The sequence below is a fragment of the Haemorhous mexicanus genome, chromosome 2 (genome assembly GCF_027477595.1).
Source record: "Haemorhous mexicanus isolate bHaeMex1 chromosome 2, bHaeMex1.pri, whole genome shotgun sequence".
NCBI lineage: Eukaryota > Metazoa > Chordata > Aves > Passeriformes > Fringillidae > Haemorhous > Haemorhous mexicanus.
Window position 1 is genome coordinate 95,947,972 of NC_082342.1, and position 23,500 is coordinate 95,971,471.

The following is a 23,500-nucleotide window of genomic DNA, read 5'->3' on the forward strand; positions in this document are numbered from 1 at the left end:
TGGAAGAACCGTGAGAACAGTGTGCCAGCCCTGGAGGAAGACTTCCTTATCAGTCTGCTATTGAAACACTTCCTGTTGACACTGTGTCTTTGGGGAACTGTACCCTGTTATCCAGGAAAGAGGCTGGTCTCATGTGACTTTATTGAAGAAAAATTAACAGGAATTTGATTGCTTGAGGAGAGAAGACAGACTTGGAGGCCTCAGTCTGTGTGAGAATAGGACATTTGATTTGTGGCTTGCTTGAACTCAGACTAACAAGAATAAAACTTGGAGGTTTAGTATGGCAGGATAGACTTCAGTGCAGACTGAGCAAGCTATCAATAATCCTCAGTATATTTTTGTCTAGAGCTGCTGCAGTTGAACTATTGCTAACACTTCAGCTTAGTTTAACACCACACTGAGTGTGCCAACAGATGTTCCAGTCACACCTTCGAATTACAGTGGAGACAGCTTTTTTTAATCCAGTGTCTCACAATTCTGAAGGAAGTGGGAAGAATGATATCAAGTTGTATCAGCTGAGCTGAGAGAAAAAACAGTAATGCCTCACTCTGAAGTGAGGCATTACTGTCTGAAGCAACAGTTTCAAGTCCCTTTTTAGTGCCTCTATATATGCTCCATGGTTAGCTTTAGAAAACATGCACATATAGTGACCCATATACAAGCCATTTTTGAAAAATGTGGTTGTGTGATGTTTCCAAGGGCATGCCATGGGTCAGTTAGCAAAAGTGTGTGAACAGTGTGCCAGAAAGAGATCATAGGCAGGAAGATGTGGAGTCCTGTGTCATTTTATGCCTTTCCTTAATAGCTGAGGGTGCAGGGTGGCTCAGCATTTCCTTACTGTGCATCTTCAGTGTTTACAGGCACATGCATCAGATTGCTGTGGAACAAATCTGCCAAAAGGAACAAGTATGTCTTTACTGAAGATAGGGTTGAAAAAACCAAGGAGATTCTGTTATTAGTATGGAGCTATTTGGGAGCCAGAGACTGGGAAACAATGTGTCTAGGAAAGTGCGCTTAAGCTGAGCTGCGGAGGTTGGATAAAAAGTTATATTTGTTACCACCATTTAGAGTTCCTTCTGTCCTGGCAAACAAGCCTATGTTCCCTTGGTCTGTGCAGTTTTAGTCTTACTCCTTATATTTTTACCAGGATAGAATGACCTAGTACCCATGCTATGTGCTAATAATCTCCAGCTACTGGAAGAGTGACAGTAAATAAGACCGTGTGCATTGCAGACTTACATTTAGGTCTGAATTTTGTCTCTAGAACTAAATCACTCATCCATGTAGTGATAAACACTTTAGCAAAATGATGAGGGGCATTGTCCAGTTTCCTGTTGGGGAGTTTTGATTTTTATCAGTCAGCTGAAGAAGTTTAATGCTTGGCTTTGGTTGTTAATGAATATGTAGAGGGGAAAACTGTGGTTTTGTTCTTGTTTCATACACTTGGGTCTGCTAGTCTCTTGGTTATCCTGAATTCCTCAGTCCTGTCCTTTTTGTTGTTGTTAATTATAGTACTTACTTCATGCTGTAGTTTTGAAACAAATGTTTATTATGAAGAATATTCATGACTTGCATGGTACCTTTGTGCAAGGACCTTAGGCAGCTTCACAAGTGTTAATTGTCCCATCAGAGTGCTTTGAAGTCCAGCTTGTGATCTAAGGCTGTCGGCTATAACTCAAGTGACTGTTTTCCATCTCCACATCCGTGGTGAGTGGTGGAGCTGTGATCTGCGCAGCTCATTTGCTGTGTTCTGGAAATGACTTCAGGATAAAATCAGTGGGATGTGTTGAAAAGCTTGGTTGCTATGTTGTGTGGTGTTCTTGGTATCTTAGGGGAACATTGATCAAAACCTAAACAGAGATAGTCTGCATCCAAATACATGTGAATAAATTGGATGCAATAGACTTTTGAGTTCTTAGCTGAGCTCTAAACCTGATCAGGACCTGCTGCATTGAAAACAGGAGACTGCTGCAAAGTTTAATAGAGACTTCACATTTGAGAAGGAAAATATAATACTTTTCTTTAGCCATGTTGCTGACACTGCAGTAGTTGACAGATGACTAATTTATGATAGCATTTTAATCTTTCTGGTTTTTTCTTTCTTGTCTTTAGGTGAAGCCAAAAATCTTCCTACATATCCGGGGCCAAACAAGATGAGGGATTGCTACTGTACTGTAAACCTGGACCAGGAGGAGGTTTTCAGGACCAAAATAGTGGAGAAGTCATTATGGTAACACATACATCTATAAATGTTCTGTTGACTCTTCTAATTGTCTGCTAACTAGGTTTGTTTAATATTACAAAGATACTTTCTTGAGGGGAGAAGAGAGGATGAATAGGATTCTTCTTCCATTTTAAAAACACTAGTGGTAAAATCAGTGATGTCATGATTCCTTCCTGTATTTATGGGAAAATGCCTTCACCAAGGCAATCCATATTAATTTTTTCCCTAACAATGTACCACCAGTGCTTCTTTCTTTCTGCAGTATTTGTTTTGTACTTCCCTAAGTTTTTAAAATCTCAATTTAGAAAAGGTTCACTAAACTCCATTTTGCATCTTTCTAGGCTTAGAATTTTGCATTTGTCTGGCTGCCCTAGGGAGTTGAGTTAAGAATTTTATTTTTTTTCCTGTCACAAGGCTGTAACTGAAAGGAGAGGTTTGAACATAAGATGCCTGTCTGATTATCTTGGACACTTCCTATGAGATTGCAGAGGTCAAATGTAGAATGAAACAGAATGAGAAGCATGTAGTAAAAGTTAAAATGCTTTCTTCTGGGAATCCTTAGACATTAAAAAAAAAATATAAAGGGAACTAGGCTGGGCATATATGTATATTGTGGCAAGCAAGGCTTTTTTTTGAGTGGAGAGGAAAGAAGCAGCCAGGAACAATCAAGTTCATAACTTCTATCTTAAGCGATAACTCTCACCCTTTTCCCAATTTGAGTAATAAGTTAGGAATTTGCCATTTGTCTTGTTATTGCAAATAATGTACTTCAGGAAGTATTTCTAGACCTTGCTCCCAACTGCTCAGAAGTACCTGACACATTTCAGGAATGTGAGTGGGATTTGTTCCTGTAAGTCTCTTTTATTGTTCTTTCACACAGCTTTTTGTCATCTTCAAGCCGTGCTGTGTTTGAGTGATGATGCTAGTGCTCTTTTATTTGTAGTATACAAACAAAAAGCAAAAATTGGTCTGTATGCTTTCTTCTTCACCCCTATAGCTGATATGTAGTGCCCCTAAATCAAATAGCCCTGAACCAGTTGTTTTTTTTGAACTGATTTTGTGAATCCAATACATTTCAGTGTTGTTTTTGAGATTTTAAAAAATTTTTTTTCTGGATGATCATTAGTGCTTCACAGGGAAATGGAAGATAGGAAGTGAGGATGTGTGAGAATAGTTATGTAATTTCCTTGAATTAATTCAAGCATTTTTCTATTGAAAAAATAAACTCGTGGTAATAAAAATAAGCAACAAGTATAATTCCTTCAGTGGGAAAAGTTGCATCTGTTTTTGGATTGTCTAATACAGATGGAGAGGTACATGAGGCTGTGCAAAATTGGAAGGTTTCTGGTTTCCTGACAGGACTAAGTTGATTTTGTTAATTGAGGCAAATTCAGGGAGAACTGAGCAATGATCAGAGGTCTGGAGAACATAACTGGTGAGGAAAGATTGAAATATTGAAATTGTTTATCCTAGAGAAGAGGGATGAGAGTAGGCATACATATGTAAATTAAAAAAAAATTAACAAAAAAAATACAAACAAACAAAACCAAAAAAACTCCAAACCAACAAAAAAACCAAAACAAAAAACCTGAACCTCAAACAAACCCCCCCACCAAAACAAAAATTTGAGAGGTGGGGAACTGGTCTGTCTGTCCAGTATGGATATTGCAAGTAATAACAAACTCAAATTGCAGTGGGAAAGGAAGTCGAGGTTAAGGTTAACTGTGAAGAAAAATCTCTGCTAAAGGTTCTGAAGCACTGGAGTAGATTTTGTTATTTTTTGTGTTTGTTGCTGATGGCTTTTAATAGGTTCTATATGATCTGTCTCAACTAAATAATAGGGATCTTGCAGCTTTGAAACAGAGGTGGGACCAGATGACCTCTCAAAATCCCATTATGGGCCTATTTTCTTTGATCTAAGGCCTGACTAAAGATGGTCTCCTTCATCATTCTTTCTTCTAGTCAGTGGGAGCCTGCCTTCTCCCTGTGTGAGCTTGTGTTCTCAAATACTATTTTTGAAAAACCTGCTGCTTTTACAGTCTCTGAATATCCACTTATAGACGTTGATATCAACTCAGTTTTGCATTTAGCCCTGTCTTTGTTTTTCTGGGCCATAAAAAAAGAAGCAGACAAAAATCCCAAATACATGAGTGGTAATCCTAGGATGTGTTCCCAGTCTGTGGGTAGAAATTGCTCTTGATTCATGAGGCACACTCAAACAGCTATTCTATCTTTCATGACTGTGTTTACATTTTTTAAAACAAATGCATACATAGATTTCCAGAAGATGTTTTTCAAATAATACCAGACCCTACTGCAGTTGCCCATTGTTTTTTGTAGGATTCTGGGATGAGGAGCCAGTCATGCTGTCCCATCCTGTAATGCTTGTTTGTAGATGGATTTAACCCATTGATTGAGTTATTGGGCGGGTGAGGCTTCTGTGCCCTATGGGCCATGGAATTTCTGTGCAGCAGAGAAGTTCCTGCTCTCATGTACAGTGCTCCTTTGGCAGGCACTTGCCAGCTTAATCATGAATTGTGTTGGTCTGTTTTTGTGAGGTATTGCTGCAGTGATACATAGTGTTTGGGAACAGGGTTGTGAAGCTGGGCCAATGCTTGACTAAATTAATTGAGGACTCCCTGAAACACTGCATGGCTGGGTGGCACAGCTTGACACAGTTCTCCTCTACAGTTTGCAGGAGAGATCACTGGCTCTGGTCTGTTATTCATACCTGGTTTCTACTTCCTGTCACTTAGTGTTTGGCACAGGACTGGCTTGCTATAAAGTTTTAAGTATTTCTTGTATTTTTACTAAAGCTGATAACTCCCTCATCTTCCAGTAAGCTCAAAAAAAATTACTTTTATGTAGTCTATAGAAAACAAGATACTTGGTGTGAAAATCTGAATTAGGAGGTCTTTCATGTGCAGCCCTAGCACTACTGATTCTGGAATGATGTCTTGTTCAGATTTATCCTGGAGAAGCCCATCTTTTGCAGCATTTCCGAATGTTTTTTCCCTCACCTTCATGCAAAGGCTTGTAATTGATACAATGTCTTGTGTAATTGGGAATAACTGTTTCTCCTCCCTCCCCCCCATTTTTTTTCTCAGTTGAGCTTCTTTAGACTTCTACTAGGCATTGCATAAATGTATATTTTTCCATGCAGGCCTGCTCCTGGTGTAAAGCTTAAATAGAACTGGCAGATGGAAAAAAGGAAGCAGTTATCTCTCCTTCCCAGAGGGACTTGGATGAATGTCCAATTCTGGCTTAGTTGGAATATCTGTTATAGAACCTTCAGACTCTGACTCATCCTCTCCTGTTTTATGCTGGGACAGTGTAAGAAGTTGCCTCCCTGAGCTTTGTCCTAATCTTCTGCAACATATTTTCTTTCTTTATTAGCCTGTGGTGGAGGCATGAGAAGACAGCTGAGAGCAGTAACCTTTTAAATCAACAATGCATGAATCATTCAGAACTCAAAAGAATTGAACCAGCACATCCTGTTGCCCAGTCAAGTGCCCTTACCAGTGCTCTGAAGAGAATATCTATGAGCTTGATGCCCTTTATCTAAATGTGTGTCTCAAAAACTGAGAGGAGCCAGCATGGTGAATCTTACCTCCTCTGTTCAGCAGTCAGGTGGGGCTCATAAATTACAACATAGAACTTAAATTGTTCCTGCCATCCAGCCTCTTGGCTGCTGTTAAACTGGATGGTGGGCACTGCTGCCTTGTGCTGGAAGATTTTGAGGGCTGCTGTGATAAACTTAGTAGTGTCTGACTGAAACAAGTCCAGGGTTGGTTACCACTGAGGCAGGCCTTCCTATAAAACCACAGAGCAACATGTAAGTGCTGTTTATATGGGTAGTTCAGAATCATCCCACTTCTCTGGGGTTCGTTGGGCAAGAATAGTGAATATGTGAATTGGTCAGACCAAGAAATCCAGGTTCTCAGGGAGAGAATCTTGAACTGTTCAAGCAGCACTGTTTTTGTAAACTTGGCACAAGCTTTTGCTAAATTCTAAGAAGGTCACATGCAAGTCATAAGATATGAGGGAGAGGTCAGTTAGAGCCAGGATTTAATATGCTTCTCTGTTTTGTATTTGTCATTCAATATTTGTATTACCATCATCTACAAAAACTGAATAGTTTTGGATCCATTCCATATAACCTAGCAAAGATGTACGTGAAGGGACTCGTGTATTTTATGTCCTAAGGAGCATGTTAGAATGACTGTTTTTTAAAATGCAGAGCTCTACAAATTTTCCTTAGCTCTGCAAGTAAACAGCCTGACAAGAATTTTGCCTATTAATTCCCTTTGCTCAATAAACCATTTATCTTACCCCATTAGTAGCTTTCCCTGCTTCAGGCTCCACCATCCAGGAGTGTTTCCTAGCTACAGATATTTCCTGAGGATGAACTTTCTTGGATTGTTGGTGTTAAGACTGACTTTGCAGTTTGCATCATATGTGCCCATTCACTTAAAGGGCAGTGTCAGCTGCAACAGGAAATCAGGGCAGCTTCTCAAATCATAGGTGAAGAATGGAAGGAATGTGACATCTCTAAATTTGTTTCAAGGATATGAATAAAGGCAAAATCTGTCGTACGCTAAGAATCAAATGTCTGACAGTGCGTGCTTTAGAGAGGTGAGCCAAGCATCTTGAGTCTGTGATTATTTAGTTCACCACTATTTCACTGAGGAATTTTTCACGTGCTAAACATAGTGATCAGAGCCTGAATGAAACAGCAAATGAAGCCATAGGCACTTACCCCACTTTCCCACCCCTGATTTTTTTTTTTTTTTGGCTAGTCTCTGGTGAACATAACAATGAGAACTGCAAGTCTGCATGTGCTTGTGACTGTATATTGAATTGTGCTGTAAATTCATAGTTAAGGCTGTGCTCTCTTTAATAGGTGGTTACTCTGTGTTTGTTTCAGAATTAGATCAGGTTAACAAATTCAGCCAGTAGCTCTCAGAACTTTCATTAAGTTATTCTACTGCCATATTTAATTCTATTTTCTAATTCTAGGTTTGCTTAAATCCTTTTTCCCAGTGTGTTTGGAGTTCATGGCTGTGTAGCTAAACTTCTCATGTTCTGATAACATCTTGGATGCAGGCCACTTCTGAAAATTTAAACACAAAGTTGTTTCCCTTAGTTGGAATGTTGCCAAAATTAGCCGTTGTATCTGAGTTAGCTCAGTTAGCCGTTTCTACATTCTTACACTGCCAACTCACCTCCTTGAAATAACAGCTTTCCCCAGCCCAGATGCCTTAAGCAGAGAGGCCTTAAGGTGGATGCTGTAGTGTGTTCTGCAGCTTCACTCCTGCAGGTTCCCAGGGTCTGCTGTCTTCTGCATGTGACAGCACCTAACAGTGGCTTGAATTCCTGATGACAATAAACTTCACTTCTGGAACACCCCAAGCCTCTAAGGGAAAGGACTAAGATTGGTAGGGGTACAGCTTCAGCCTGGTCAGGGATATTATTGAAGCCAAGGACTGCATGGCTGTGCAGGGAAGTAATATAGCTGGGAAGAGTGCCAGTAAGGGAAGCAAGACTTAATGGAAGAAGGAGAATGAAGTGAACCTTGAGACCCAAGGCAGGGTTTATGAATGAGAGCGTTTATCTATATGAAAAGCCACCCATATGAGTAACAATTGTTGGTGTTGTAGGCTACTTGGAGTGATTAAAAAAAAAGTAAATGCAGCTGTAATGTGACTTCTGCTGTTTGTGTGTGTCATCTTACAGAATATTTTGGGAGGTGACCAGGGGCCAAATGGCTGCTGCTTCAGTTTATCATAATCCTTGTAAGCCTCATTGAGCCAAACCAGCAACTGTCAAGTGAGGTTGATAACTATAGCTCATGTGTCTGTCTGTCTCTTCTGAGCACAGGATTGAGAAAATGCATGCTGCTTTATTTTTTTCTCTGTGTAGTAGGAGTGGGTATGGGTGTAACAAAGCACTGTTCATCTGAGTGTCTCTGCACAGTGACATGAGAAAAATTTCACTTAGGCTTAGTGGGTGTCTGGTAGACTGCAGCTAGCACTCTCAACAGTGGGCATAAGTGGTATGTTTGGATTTAGATATTGCCTCCTGTGCCATATACTTCCTGCTGCCTGTCCTCTGCCAAATCTGTTCTTCAAATATAATATTAGTAATTTTTAAAAAATTGTGTCAGAAAGCTACTGTGACACCTACCAACTTTTACAGAGCCTGTCTTACTTGCCTGCTGTCTTCTACTTTTGTGTCTAGTAGGAGACTGAAGTGCATTCAGATTTTATTTGGCTTGCTGTATCTGCTTTGAATAAACCTCTTCTCTTCTACCCCACTCCCTTACATATGCTGCAAAGCATAGCATAAAAAGTATTAGCCAAGTAGTAGAAAAAGCTTAGTAGTAGAAACAAACAAGTGTGCTCCTTTGTACAGACTGATTTTGCTTCCTGCTCACATGGTGATGTGAACTCTGGTGTTCAGTTCATGCAGCAGGATGAATTCAGTATTTCTAAACCTTTTAAAATAGTCAAAGGATGTGGAGTTGTCTGTGGCATGTTAATAGTCCTTACTTTTAATCACAAAAGCAGTTTAAAAAAAAATCCATACACAAAGAATTCTGGTTTGAGGGGTTTCATTATTATTCATCATGCAACTCTTTCACTTCATCCACTGAAGTACTGGCGCCAACACAGAAACAAAACTGCTTTAGCGAATCCTAAGTATTGAAAAACAAGCATGAGGTTTTGTAACACAGCCTGAAACTAAAGAAATGTTTTTACACTAACATTTGTTTTATGAAATCTCTTCCTCTCTGTTAATATTGTGATGATATCAGTAGATATATGAAGCTATGAAATAAAGTTGCAAGTGTGGTTCTGGAATTTAGTAAGAAATGTAAATGTTAACAATTTTTGAACCCTTTTTAGAGAGTTTATTGTTTTTGAAGTAAGGATTCTCTTCATTATTTGCTTTCATTCCACTTGATCTGTGCAGTAATTTTTGTTTCTCTTCTCTTTCCCTGTCTCCTCCTGAAAATATCCACTGCCAAAACATGCATTAGAAGACATTGAAAAATTGATACCTTGAAATGGGGAGGGCTGGAAAGCTCTAAGTGAGTGAAACAATACCTAGAGGGACCTTTTTTAGTTTTGTTTTCTTGGTATTCCAAGAAAACATACCTTGCTCCCATGCCATAAGCATTCATAACAAGCAAGTTTTTGGTGAGAGGGAGAGTGAGTATGCCTGAAGGCTCAGACAGGTTGCACTGTTTATGCTTCTGTCTGACTTCATTTTTTGGGTGTGTCTCTTCTGTGGGGAGAGCTGTGGAAGCATACGAGGGAAAGTCTCCTGAGGAGAGATTGTTCAGTGTATGTGTTGATAGATAGAGGCTGTACAAAAGCTGTGCATTAAGAGAGCCCTGTGCTTCCTAAGGAACAAGGACTGCTGAGCTTGGGCTTCCCTCTTTCAGGACATATTAAGGTATGTGCATGTACTGAAAGAGAAATGAGAGTGAAGGAGAGTATGTGAAATAGAAGGCTAATCAGGCCCTTGTGTGCCTGAAAGCTTGGAGCAAAGATTTAAAAATTGGTACAGATCTTTCTCCATGTCTAACCCCATCAGGAAAACAAGAGACAGTGACTTAAGAACAAGCCCTGTTTCATAACTAAAGCCTAGCTGATTCCTGCACTGATACTCTTTTTGTTGCTGGGATGGCAAAGCTAAAAGAGAATTAGCAGAGCTGTTCTGAATTTACTAGTCCTTTACTGAAGAACCTGGGTTTGAAAATGCAGTTATGTTCTGCTTGGAAGGAGCTGAATTGCATTTTCGGAGATGCACTGATTTGGCCTTGCAAGTTCCTGCTCTCAGCAGTTACATCCCATCACTTGTTTGAAGTCCAGAAGAAACTGAAATAATGACAGCACTGGTCTTGGCCATGCCCTTCCCTTGTGATCATATTCATGTGCAGTCTGTGCTGACTGGGTTGGGGAGGAGGCTCTCATTGTCAACTTCTCCACTTTGAATGATTAAAATTTCTCTTGAGTGTAGGGCTGATTCATCTACAAGGAAAGTTCAGCTCAAAAACTGTAAGCTGAATCTGAACTCACTTGGTTCTTGAAAGATTTCTGAGTTTTCAGCCGGGCTAATTCCAGTATTTGTTTTGGAGGATGTTGTCAGACTCCTGAGGGCTGGGTAGGCAGATGTTGTTGCTTTTTATTAATTGCTCTGTCAAAATAAAAGTACTCACTGAATCCCCATCCGACAAATTCTGGCTTTTCAGAGAGAGGAGATGCTCTGGGAGGGATTTAGCTGTTGTTTTGGAAAAACCATTCTGGAGCCCTGGGGTTCTCGCTCAAGATAAGTTAGCTTGGGAAATATATCATGGGATTTGACTGCTGCGACCTCTTGCTCTTCAGGTCTTGGTGGGAGACAAAGCGAGTACTGTTCTGAAGAGATACATGGAGAAAAAGCACACATTTAAATGGAAGCTGGAAGTATTTGTGGGGTTGTGTTTGATTCCTTTAGAAAGAAGTTACTGTTTCTGCAGAGCTACACAAGATTGGGTTGGGAACATTCCAGATTTATCTTGATGTGTATTCTTACAATGAAAACTTTGCTGGCTAATTACCCAGTGCAGAGTGAGTATGCTTGTGTTGGAAATCTGCTTGCTTAAATTAATTAAGAGCCGGTGCACCTCAGGGGTGTTACCTGAGTGATGAGACGTTGTGAGTCTACAAGGGGTTCAAGATCTCAGAGGGGAGAAGCCAAGAGCAGAACAATGCTTCTCTTCTGTTGATGGTGGCTCAGACTGCACTACTTAGACTAATAAACCTTGTGCCAGTAGTAGTGACCTGATATGGTCCCTGCATGGCAAAGTCTGCCTTCACAGCATTTCTTCTGTAATTAGTCTCTTTTTGATTCTGTGCATTGGGCTAGGTACCTCCTGTTGTCCACACTGCTTTTCTGACTCTTATTTGTTTTGCTGTGGTGTGATCTTAGTTGACTTCTGCCTCTGTTCAACACCCATGGCAAACATTAATGGGGGGGACTTGCCAAAGGTTCCAGTTGATGTCTCTTCCCTGCTCTTCCCCCCAGAATCATTAAATTATACTCAGTCTAAGTCACTTGTATTTATATTGCATTTAGACTTGCAGTACAGTGAAGCTTCCCTTATATTGTTGATAGAGGATTGGATAAATAATCTACAGTTCATTAAGTATCGTTTCATTCTAAGGTCACGAGTGAATAAATTCATTTGTCATGTTCTTCCAGCAGAAAGGACAATTTTAAGGTTGAATAGAGTATTAAAGCTCAGAATGATGAAAGTGTTTTGCATGTATAATGCACTAGGTATTTGGGCAATATTAATGCATTTGTTTGGCCCCCTAGGGTTAAGCCTGCATGTGAAAACGTGCACCAAGTGATGTGCACAGAGCGAGGCCCTCAGGGCTGCCAGCAGAAGCATGGCTGCTGGGACAGTCCTGCAGTTCCCAGTTTGGTAGAAGCTCCTTTTAACTAAGAATTAAGGTATTTTGGGCCTGAAGTGGTGGCTGTGAAATTCTTGCTTCCAAATGAAACTTGTCAGAGCAGAATGGGTAGAGAGGATGTAACAGAGAGTGCTGAATTGCATGGGGCAGTTGGGACAAGGAATCAAACCAGCTGCTGTTTCCAGCTGTCAGGTTTTCCTCCCCTGCCTTCCCAGTAGGCATGGCTGAGTGGGCCTCACATTGGTTCTTGTAACTTGGGTGCATTTTTTTCAAGGAATGGGAAACCATTTCAGTCGTGTAGGTTTAACCTGTGGGTATGCCTTGGGCTTTGTTGTTCATCCAACACGTGTTCTTTGTGGCTAGTGGAGTAGTGACTTAAATAATGTTCTTGGTGAATCCAGAGTGATGTCTCATGATTTAATGAAATTATTGTGTCATTTTCCCTTCAAACACAGACTGATGAGCTAATTTGCAGTGTCTTTGTGGTTTAAGGGAGACTTGTCAGCTATCCTTTGAGGGAACGTGGTGATTCTGAGGGAGTGTATTTTTCCCACAGGCAGAAATACAAGCAAAAACATACGATGGTGTAAAACATCCCTGAAAGAAGCCAGGGAAATGACCTTTCCTGACAAAATTCTGAAAAATTTAAAAGTTTATTCAAGGAATTGTTAATAACTTTTGCTTATCTAAATTTCTAACATAAAAATTTTTAATAGTGATTAAAACTACAGCACAATTGTCTCATTTTTGAGCTCAAGGCAATAAGGAGGTCTGTGTTTAAGAGGGGAAGAAAAAACTTGCTGGCTTTTGGCCTGTTGGAATTAGATTTAGTTTTAAGTCTACATCTGCATGCTTGCTGTATTTGTCCATGTGACTTGAATTGCATCCACTCATTTAGATCTACTGAAGCATGAGTGACTGGGAATGAAAGGTCTATGTAAAATGGTGGACCTGTCAATGAATAAATAATGTTTATATATGCTTACAGTTCCTAGGAGTAAATCCTTAACCATATAATTTGATAGAATGAAACTGAAAGCATTGCTGTCAGGTGTCTGAGAATTTTTTCCACCATTTAAATTGGTAGGATCCAAAGAAAGCCCCTTAGGTCCATAAGAAGCTTTTCATGCTGAGATAGTACTTTCTTATTTTTTTTAATGCCTTAAAAAAAAAAAAAAAAGTCTTACTGTAAAAATACAAAACCAAAACTATACAATTCCACTATGCAAAAATAGATACTCAGTGTTCTGAGGTAACAAGCATGGTGGCAGCTCCAAGGCGTAGTTACCGTCAGTTGACTGAGTCTGACTTTAAATAAACTTTGCAGGAGATGAGAAAAGATGCAATGGCTGTAGGCATTTTATCTTAAGTATACTAAATGCTTTAAAAAAAAAAAAAAAAGCCATGAACCATACTGTGTTTTTCCCATCCTGTTCAGTATGCTTTTGTGGTCTCTATCCTAATGGTCTACTGTAAGCATTCTTTGGCAGCAGAGGCCTCTCTGTACCCTTCAAGGCACTGTATGTTAACAAATATTGTGGTCTTTGCCCCCTTTGTAAAGGGATACTTGTTTTCCAGATAGAAAGAAGTATCTGTTCTTTTTTGCTCATTAAAATCTTGTTCTGTGAGCATTTAAGATATTTAGGAAGAGTCAAAATGTAACAGTGCTTAAAAGTGAACATTCAGTGGTGGGAAGGAACATCACAGTCCAGAGTGATGTTCTGGGTGTGAAATATAAATGCACCAGCTTGTCCAGGATACCAACACTAATCTATTTCCCTTTTTTTTTTGTGTGTGTGTATGTGTTTGTGTATGTTGGTTTTTTTTGTTGTTCACTCAGCCCCTTCTATGGAGAAGACTTTTACTGTGAAATTCCTCGGACGTTTCGCCATCTGTCATTTTATATTTTTGACAGAGATGTTTTTCGAAGGGATTCCATCATAGGTATGTGTTCATAAATTACTACTTTCCTTACAGCTTATTTCTCTTAAATTCTAACTTTTACATCATTTGCAGTCTTTGGAGTTGGGGGGGGAGTGTCTTGATAGGACTGATGATGATTAGTGGTAAGTGCTGCTCAGTATTGTCCTTCTTTTGTCAGTTGTCAAAAATGCCTTCAATATTATGTATTAAAAAGTTGGGGAGAAAAGCACTCTCTTTTGTGATAGTGAATGCAGATTGCAGTTTAACTAAAACAGGCTACAAAACCTTATTTAAATGTTGACAACCTCACATTTGTTGCTGTAAGTGTTACTTTTTATTTTTTCTAAGTGCAGGGCCATTAGTCTTGCAGTGTTCCAGGGCCCCCACACTTGCGTGTGTGCAGTATTGTTAAACCATGGCTACCTTAACAGCAAGCAGAGGAATAGCTACTGGCTCTAGGTAACCCAAGTACAATGATGACAGAGTTTTGTGGAGTGTATCAGAGCAAGCTGTCACCTACAGAATAGCTCTAAAAGACTTCCAGTGCCTGTTTGAGATTGACAAGACTGCTGCTTTTCTAGATATTATTTGCTGTGTATTTCATCTGCAGCAAATTGCGTAACACTCAATTTTTCTCTCTGGGGATAAAAACTTTGTAAAAGCTTAGTTGTTATTGAGGGGAACAGTTTCTATTTTAAGTCACTTGAACACTTTGGACTTTTTTTTTTTCAGTTATTCATCTCTTTTGAAATAGATGGCTATAGCTATCTTGACAGAGGTTGTGGAGAGGAAGTTGTCAGATGTTGAGCAACAGTTTGCATAATGGCATAAAATTTTTTATCTTAAACCATGGAGTGGTGGTGCAGATATTTTACATGTATCTTTACATTATAGTAATTTGTCATGCAGTCACAAGCTTTTTCTTTAATTATTGTTTTACATATGAGCTAGGAAAGTAGGTCATCATTCTCTTTGTCTGTAAGTGAGCTCATGTGTGTGTAGCATCCTGGTGAGGAGGGGGTCGATTTCTGATTGTTGAGTGAGCTTTTGGCAAGCTTTTTGTTCTCTCTAATGTCTAGTTTCCCTTGTACTTTGAAAGTAACAGCTCCCTTCTTTCAACTGATGAGTTTTTCATTGTTGAAATTATCTGATCTCTTGTGTGTCACCAGTTTTCAGCAGCTGCAGTGACCCAACAACAGGCCAGGGACTTTTCTTGCTCAGGGCTTAACTCGTTTGCTTGGGAAAACAATCTCTTGAACCACTTAATACATGTCAGACAGGTTAAATTGCAGATAGGAAATATGGAAAAGACAAAAATATTTTCACTTCTCTAAGTTCATGTTTTTACAATCAAGCTCTCATGGTGGAAGGGAATTATTCAGGAGTTGCTAGAGTAATCTTAAAGGTACTTGGAGCAGTTTGTGAAGGGGACATGCAGAAAGTATAAAGACTTTTGTTTGCATGCTTGAATGATTGATGAAGTTTTCATTTTTCACTCTCTTCAGGAAATAGCAATGTTAACTTTTGTATGTGTTGCAGAATCCACAGGTAGGCAAACTGGCGTGTTGCTGTACTGATCTTAGGATGATAGAAAGGCCTGGATTGGAAGGGACCTTAAAGGCCATTTAATTTCAATATCTCAGTTGAAGCATGGTGAAGTGGACGCCTTCCATTAGACCAGGTTGCTGATAGCTTCATCTAGCTTGCATTGAACAGTTCCAGGGATGGGGCATCCAGAGCTTCTCTGGGCAACCTATTCCAGTGCCTCACAGAAAAGAATTCATTCCTAATGTCTGCTCTAAAGCTACTCTTCATTTAAGGCCATTCCCCTTGTCCTATCACTACATTCCCTACAAAAAGTCCTTCTCCAGCCTTCTTGTTGGCCCACTTCAGGCACTGAGAGGCAGCTGGAAAATCTCCTTGGAGCCATGTCTTCTCCAGGTTGAGCACCCTGTCTTCATAGGAGAGGTGCTCCAGCCCCCTGATCAGCTTAGTGACCTTCCTCTGGACTCATTCCAGCAGGTCCACATCCTTCTTGTGTTGGGGGCCCCGAGACCTGGACAAAGTACACCAGCTGGAGTCTCACAAGAGTAGAGTTAGAGGGTCAGAATCGCCTCTCTAGACCTGCTGGTCACACTGCTTTTGTTGCAGCCCCAGGACACACTTGCCTTGGAAATTTGAGGTGCACATTGCTGGATCATTGAGCTTCTTGTCCACCAGCACCGCCAAGTCCTTCTCTTCAGGGCTGCTCTGAATCTATTCTCTACCCACCCTGTGTTTGAACTTCTGATTGCCCTGACCCATATGCAGGACCTTGTACTTAGCCTCATTAAACTTCATGAATCTCCCATTGTCCCACCTCTTCAACTTGTCCAAGCCCCCCTGGATGCCGTTCCTTCTCCCTAGCACGTCAACCAAACCACATAGCTTGGTGTCAGTGTTGATGTAGCACTAGAAGTCAAAACTCTGGTGTTTCCTGCCTATATTGAGATTTTACAGTGCATATTGAATATTGTAGTATTTTCCTCTCCTCCTCCTTCTGTTTCCCTTCCTCCTTATTGAGACATGTTTTGAAAAGAATTTCAAAGATATGGAAGTGTGATAAATAGCAGTGGAGAGGAGGGGAAAAAAATCCAGAATTACTGTCAGTTTGATACTACTCTCTAAGTTCTGCTTGTAGTAGGAAATTTTTCTGGAAAGAAAACAGTGCTCTGGAGTAAAAGCTTGTGGCTGTTTTCAGTATGGAAGTCAGCAGCTGCAAAGCTCAACAGTGGAGTTTTTTTTGAACAAGGGAACTCTTCAGTTTGTAAAAGTATGTAACATTTAAAAGTAATAGTTTTTCTATGTGTATCTTCAGATCAGTTTTAAGACTTAAACCTTTTCTTGAAGAGGCTTGAGCAAGGAAGGTTTGGAAGATGTCCCTACTGAAAGGGGTGATCAGAGCAGAACTAAAATGAGCTCTTTTCCACCGAACCACCAAATTCTGCAGTCAGGGGCCCTTTGTTTGCATTCTGAAGATCCCTTGTAACATTCTGTTACCATGAGAGACTTCTGTTGAAGAAAATGTAGTTACTCATGCTCATCCAGCAATGAACTTTTTCAGAGGAGGGAGTTGGGGGGTAGTGTCGTCCATCCAGGAGAGACTGATTTAAAGTCCATGTGTTACTGAGCTTGTGAATTTACCTATATGCGATTTGAAATGTTTGACATCTCTTTGCATTGTTATTTGGCTGGTTTTGAGGGGGTTTTGAGACTGAGATTGGAGTGCATATGGGTCAAAATGGTGAGAATTCAGCAGGTAGCTACTTTTTGTAGATGGTTGGTTAGCAGAGTTCCTTTTGGTTCACTGTTCAATGTTTCCAGTTACAATTCTGACTTCTAGTGTTACTGGAGCTGAGGCATGCTTTTATTTATTCAAATATGAAGTGTAAGTTTGTGATGGTAAATTCTTTAACTTCAGAAATGCAACTCAGTGTGTGACAGATGAGAAGGGTTAGGCTACCAAAAGCGGAAGATGTGGGAGAGAGAATATGAAAAACAAGAACCCCCTGAAACCTCTGACACAAACTTCTGAGAAGAGCCAAGCAAACTCAAACTGGAACATGTGTAGCAGATATGTTTTGAACATGCTGTAGTACTTTGGCATACAGGATGGGAGGATTGTGCAGATAAAGATATCTTTTGAGTCTGCATGTTTGCTTATTACATTTGCATTTTCGTAATCATAATTGCTAAGTCATCTGGGATTTTGTTAGCAGACACAACTTTTGAACCATTATGTCTTGGAAGAATATTGGATGCTGGTTGAAATGGAAATATAATGAAGAAAATTCAGAGTTCAGTGGATCTCTATTTTTCTCTTTTTTAAGATAAAATATTGCAAATAGTTACTGTGAAAGTAAACTAGTTTTAAGTTGTTGTTTAAGTGATATTGACTGTTACTGGATAATTTATGTACTGATTTATGTTGTATGATGAGATGCTTTGAGTAGGAAATATGCTTATGAAAACAATGGTAAATGCATTTTAAAATCACATTTGTTTGTGTCTGAATGATCAAATAGCAGTAATAGGCCAGTTGGCTGGGATATGTGTCTATAAGGTGTAGAATAGCTATTTCCTTCTGGTTGTTAGAATGAGGAAAACACAGAGGAGATGGGGCTAACTTGAAAAACTCAATTGGTGCCCCTCCAGTAACAGTGGGGAAAAAAGATGTCTCTGGCTAGATGCAGCAGAAGGAATATTAGGACAGTAGTGCTGCTGTATCAGGCAAGTGTTCTTTAATGATTGTTTTGATGTTTTTCAGCCTTTTAGAGATGTTGAATGAGACATGCTGTGTCTACAGTAACAATAAACTTGGTTTCTCATACCTGAATAGCTGAGCTAGGTTTAGTGAGGAAAACCATGTTTGTGGTATGCCCTGACCTGGTATTCTTCTAGGTGTGTAATGAATAGCTCAGGCTGCCAGGCTGCGACCTTAAACATACAGATCAGATTAAAAACAGGAAATATGCCACACCAAATCACTTAACACTTGGGTGAGAGATTGGTTGATATCATCTGTCCTTCAGGTGACAAGTACACAATCACTTATCCTCTACTTAAGTCAGTTTGGTTTTTCTCACCTCAGCACTTCATTTATTTTGGTGAGAGATACATGAAACTGACTTGCCAACATCTGTGCTAAGCAGGAACTGAATAGAACAAAAAGCTGCTGTGCTGATAGGGATGGAATGGTTCTCAATAAAGCACAGATGTGAAATGTTTAAGCTTTTTAGTGAAGGAGCAGAAAGCCAGTGGGAGAAGACTAGTGTGTGGTTCTGTTAAATACATTTACAACAACTTAGCTGCTCAAAGTCACCTTGATACAGGTTTTTAGGTGTGTTGTATGACAAATTGAGACTCTTGTGGCCATTGTATCCTGGCAGGTTGTAACTCTTCCGGCTTAATGCTGGATGAGGTGAAGCAAAGTAAAGCACTAAAACAAATTTGCCTTCAGAAGGAGTTAAACTTGGTTAATCTGGACTAAAGTAGATGAAACCAACTCATAGCTCTTGGAGACACAAAGTGAAAACACTTTGGAATTGAAAGTTGTTTGAGGCTTGCATTTGAATTACCTGTGCCTTTGTTAATGGTTACCTCCAAAGGTGAGGAGGTATGTTTGTAGGGTTGGCATAATTTATTGCCAAACATCTGAGCAAACCATCTCCTGTTATTAGGTAACTGTTACCAAATGTAGCTGAAGCATCACATTTTTATTTTAGAATTTTACTGGCTTAAAAGAAAAAAATTTGAAAAAATCATCCCTGATGAACTGTGCTTCTTGCTAGTTAAGTGCAGAAAAGATCCTCCAATAAAGTATGAAGCAGAGATCAAAATTTCAGTAGAAAATAGTGTTCCTTGGTTTCTTATAGCCTGAGCATGGCTTGGGCAGTGGTTTGCTGTTTCCGTAATGTACTGGTGGATGACGTGGGAGTAACATATCTACTCAGTATGATATAAATATAACTACTAATGAAATAAAGGAAACAGATGACTCTTTCACAGTGGCAAGACTCAAAAAGATATAAGCTAGAATTATCCTGGAAAGGTTCTCTGCAGCTACACAGAAAGGCTAAAGTAAATACTCTCTGCACAGAATAAGTTGTTAGGATGCACTCACAACATCTTTTAACCTGATGGGCGGTCCCAAGAGCAGGAGAACAAAGTTGAGCTTTCAAAAGGTGGTATTTTTTCTTCTTCATCCTAGAAATGCAGACATAAACGAAACTACTGAGCATAATGTGCTAGAACCTCAACTGTCTTTTCCTGCAGCCCTCCTCCTGACATAAGGACAAGTTTTAATCTTGTTTGAATGTAGAATAAGGGGATAGATGAGGTGGTTGTTCAGTGCAGGCAGCATGCTCAGGGTTTCGGTGCCTGCTGGAAGGCAGACAGCAGTGACTGCAGGTCTGGAGTTCAGAACTGCTCTCCCACTGCAACCAAACCACAGGCTACAGCCAATGTCTCAAATGTAGGGCCATTTTAAGGGCCCAGGCAGCAGCTGGCAGAGAGTTCATACCAGAGGTGTGGTAGACAAGGGTTCTTTTTGTGTGTGGATTTTGCTGTTTTTAGCAGGGAGGGAGAGCAGAAATTCAGATGGAAGCCAGGTGAGATCTCTTGCATTGTGACCAGCAAAAGAAGATAGTTCATGCAACGCTGCAGCTTACAACTTTAAAGGATAGAAGCTGTGTTTTGTCCACAGCCTACTTTTCTCTGCCTTATTATTCAAGATAAATCCCACAAAGGGGAAAAATTGATTTAATAAGTGATATTCTTAGTATATTTGGACTAGTTTAAAAAACCCAAACAAATGAAATTGAGGTCATGAATATCACATACCTCAGTACTCTCTGTGGATGCACTAATGCTGTGCTGGAAGTGTTCTGCTATTATTGCCACTAAATTCTTACCCATTGTAGCAGATGGTCTAATAGTGCTTGTGCTTCATGGTGCACTGCGCAGGAGCCAGGAGGGAACAATTCTGCTGCTTCTAAGGCTCTGAAGCCTTGTGTTGCCCCGAATTCTCATCCTTATCTTTGTATTTCTGAAATATGGAGTTTGCTTGTTTTGATCTTTTTCTGTGTTATGGGAGAGGTGAGTGAAACTGTGCTATTCTTGAAAAAGGCAGGAAAGGTTTCTGTACTTTCATTTAAAGACAAATAACCTTTCATACGGATAATTATAAATGTCTGGGTAGGTTGGAATAGCAGTGATGCTTTTTGTTTCAAGATAATTAGGCTCTCACAGCATAAAGTGTTGATTAAAATTAGTTCTGATTTGTCCCTAGTCTTTCCAACTATTGAAAGCTACTTTCTTCATGGACCTTCATATCAATTACATTAAATCAATACAATCATACAAGTGTGTCTGTGTACTTAACATACTAACATGAAGCAACTTCTGAAGTAGCTTTGAGGCTCACTTACTTCCTAATAGTGCATTATATAGGAAGGAGACTAAGTCTCTGTTCAGAGCTGAGAGAAGACTCAGTTAGTTGGGCTTTTGGGGCCTTATAATATGTGACTCTGACCTAATCCTTTGCTGTAAAGTAATTGTACTGCAGTCATTGTTAATGAAGGATATTATATTGTATCAGCTCACCTGGCAGCAGTGTGTAAAATTGTTGTTTTCACTATGTAGGTATTCCAATATAACGATAACCTAAAGAGAAGGTACAAGAGCTCCTGAAATACTCTGATTTTAGACTTCTGTAAAATAACTATTGGATCCAAATGTGGTGGATCATGTTTCAGGTAGAGCCTTGTGCCCTTTTAAAATGACAAACTTCTTTCCTATTGCTGCTGTGCTACTTTTTCAGTAAATAAATTTTCTACTAGTCTAGCATCTGTCATAAATATTCACATATCTCATCTGCAGACTAGAAAATTACTCTTAAAAGGTGGGATGTAATCCTTCAACCAATGCCTAACCCTTTTGTCACCAACAGGTAATGCAGACAGAACGTGGTTGTGTAGGGGTGGAGAATGCCTGAGCCAAATTATCAGTTCTGTCAGTCTTTGTACGGAGATATTGACCCTGACTTAACAAGCCTAGGCATGTTCAGGGACAGTTTAATGGGCTGCATTGGCTTGTTTTGGAAAAATGTTTGTAACCAGCGAGGGATGGGCACTGAGGGTGTGGTGCTTCCACAAGAACTTTGCCAGGTGGTATAGCCAGAAATTCCTACCCTTCTCCGTTCAAAATCTCTGCCTCTGTGCCCAAATCACAGATTTCCTACTGCCTTCTTCTAGCTATGGTAATGTGGCTCTTGAGTGAGGAAGCTCTAAAACAAGTCAGTTGAAATGACCTTTGTGTTAAAAATGGCAACACCACCCACATGTGACCAATGAAACTTTTTTCTTATTTTCTTCTCCTTGCACAGAATGTTTCTTTTCATTGTTTGGGTTTTTTTAGATTAGCTTGATTTCTTCAACAGTTTCATTATGCCCTGCTTGAGAGGACGGGGATGCATGGGTGGAGAATGTAGGAGGCTCTTAAATCAGTTTCTGCCAGGGATTATAAAGTGGAATTTGCAGCTTTAAAACCACCCAGGGCCTAGGTAATAAGTTTATTAATCTGTAAGCTGTCTCCTCAATAATAGGTATATTGTTTTTTCCCTAAAGAGAGTTTCACAGAAGGAAGAGCTCAGTTGTGGCATGTTGCACCTTTGTTTTGAACACAGAGTTTAGGATTTAAATGTTGCAGTGAAGATCTGTTCAGTCTGGAGTGGGTAGGGGGGATGGTCATAGGGAAAATGTTGCCATATGGATGGAAAACACGCAGGCATGTATGAGGTTTTCCTACCTTCCCCCAGCCTGAGGCCCTGGTGAGCATCAGGCTTCAGAAAGAAATTAGTTCAGATGAGAAGAATAATTTTACTTCATCTTTGCTGGTTATTGCTGAGAATCTGACTTCTAAAAATGTAACTTATTCTAAGTTTTGAAATTACACCTTACATTGTTCAACAAGCTTGGCTATTTCCTGCCTCTTCCCATACAGTGTCTAAAAGCTTAATCAGATGCAGACTCTGCAGCCTGGGGCCACTGTGAGGAAACCAGCAGGAGTGACTGGGTGCCTCAGGTGCAAGATTTAGAGTTTCTTGATCCTGTCTGGAAGCCACCCAAGTCTTGAGAAAGAGTGTGAGACAATGGGCTCGAGTTTGAGAGCAGGCTGAAGAACCACAAAGAGGAAAACATCCCCTAAATGAGTGGTGGTAAATCTTTCTGACCCCTCGTGTCGGGTTTATCTTCAGGAAGAATTACAGGTTCTTATCGTGTAGTGTCAGGTCAAATGACAGGTGCCAACAGCTTGTGATTATTGGCCTAGATTTAGCCTAGTTCTGGTGCCGTGGAAGTTGTTTGAGCCAGGTCAGATGTAGGTCAGCCAGTGGAAGAGCAGTGACTGTGTAGACCAGGGCAGAAACACGACCATGCTCAGCACTCGCACTGTGTTTTATGTAGGTCTGGTGATGAGGAGGAGGAGTGTGAGCTGGAGTGTGAGCATATGGACATGACTGGTACAGGTGAAGAGTTATTAACAAATTGTGAGGGAAGCTCCTCTGTGTGTATGCAGAGAACTGTTTAATAGGGCAGATCAAGCATTCTGCCTTATCAGTAATATATCTTTATATATGTTTAGACTGGCCAAACTGTAGGCCCTCTTTTTACTGCCACCCTCTTCTTTTTCCCTAGTAGATTTTTCTTCTTTATGGTTCATTTGGTATGCAATGAAAACCCCTGGATAATAGCCAGCCCAGTCAATAAGTTTCAGTCATTAATAAAACTTGCTTGTGTGCAGAGCAAACAGTGCTGTTCAAACAGTTTCCTAATCAAAACAGTTGTATCAGCACGTTAACTCCCTCAGAGCTGGAGGCACGTGCCATTGCCTGTGAACACTTTATGCTGCAATCATGATCATGTACTGACTTTGTGGCCAGACCCATCCGGGTTACCCTGCCATCCTTGATGCAGAGAGCAGTGGAACTCCCTGCTGAAAGAGGGGGCAGTGATCACACCATTTACGCCACAAACAGATGCAGGTATTGGGAAAGCATCCTGGAGTTTTCTGCAGGGCACTCCTTACAGGGGAGGTGGCTGTGAATGAGATGATGGCGGCTGATGGTGTTTGCAAAGTGTGTGCAATGCTGCTGTTGAGTGGAGGATTTCTGCAAGAGATTAAAGGGTGGAGTGAGGATAGCAAGCAGTGAAAGTAAACAATTTCAAGTGAGCTCCAAAGCAATTAGTGGAAGGTCATGCATTTCAATGTATTCCTCTCCAAGTGTTTTAGAGAAACTAGGTTCTCCACAAACCCCTGTGGTTGGAGAATAAAAGTAGAAGCTTTGAAA

General features: G+C 40.2%; 1 protein-coding gene across 3 annotated transcripts in view; it reads left to right on the plus strand.

Annotated features, from left to right (window-relative positions):
* Positions 1-23,500, plus strand: part of RASA3 (RAS p21 protein activator 3) — a 170,994-nt gene that overhangs the window by 76,682 nt on the left and 70,812 nt on the right. For all 3 annotated transcript variants that reach the window (XM_059839625.1, XM_059839626.1, XM_059839624.1), the window contains exons 2-3: positions 2,113-2,230; positions 13,532-13,635. In XM_059839625.1, coding sequence (XP_059695608.1) covers positions 2,154-2,230; positions 13,532-13,635 — 181 coding nt within the window. In that variant the 5' untranslated portion in view covers positions 2,113-2,153. The remainder of the gene's footprint in view (positions 1-2,112; positions 2,231-13,531; positions 13,636-23,500) is intronic.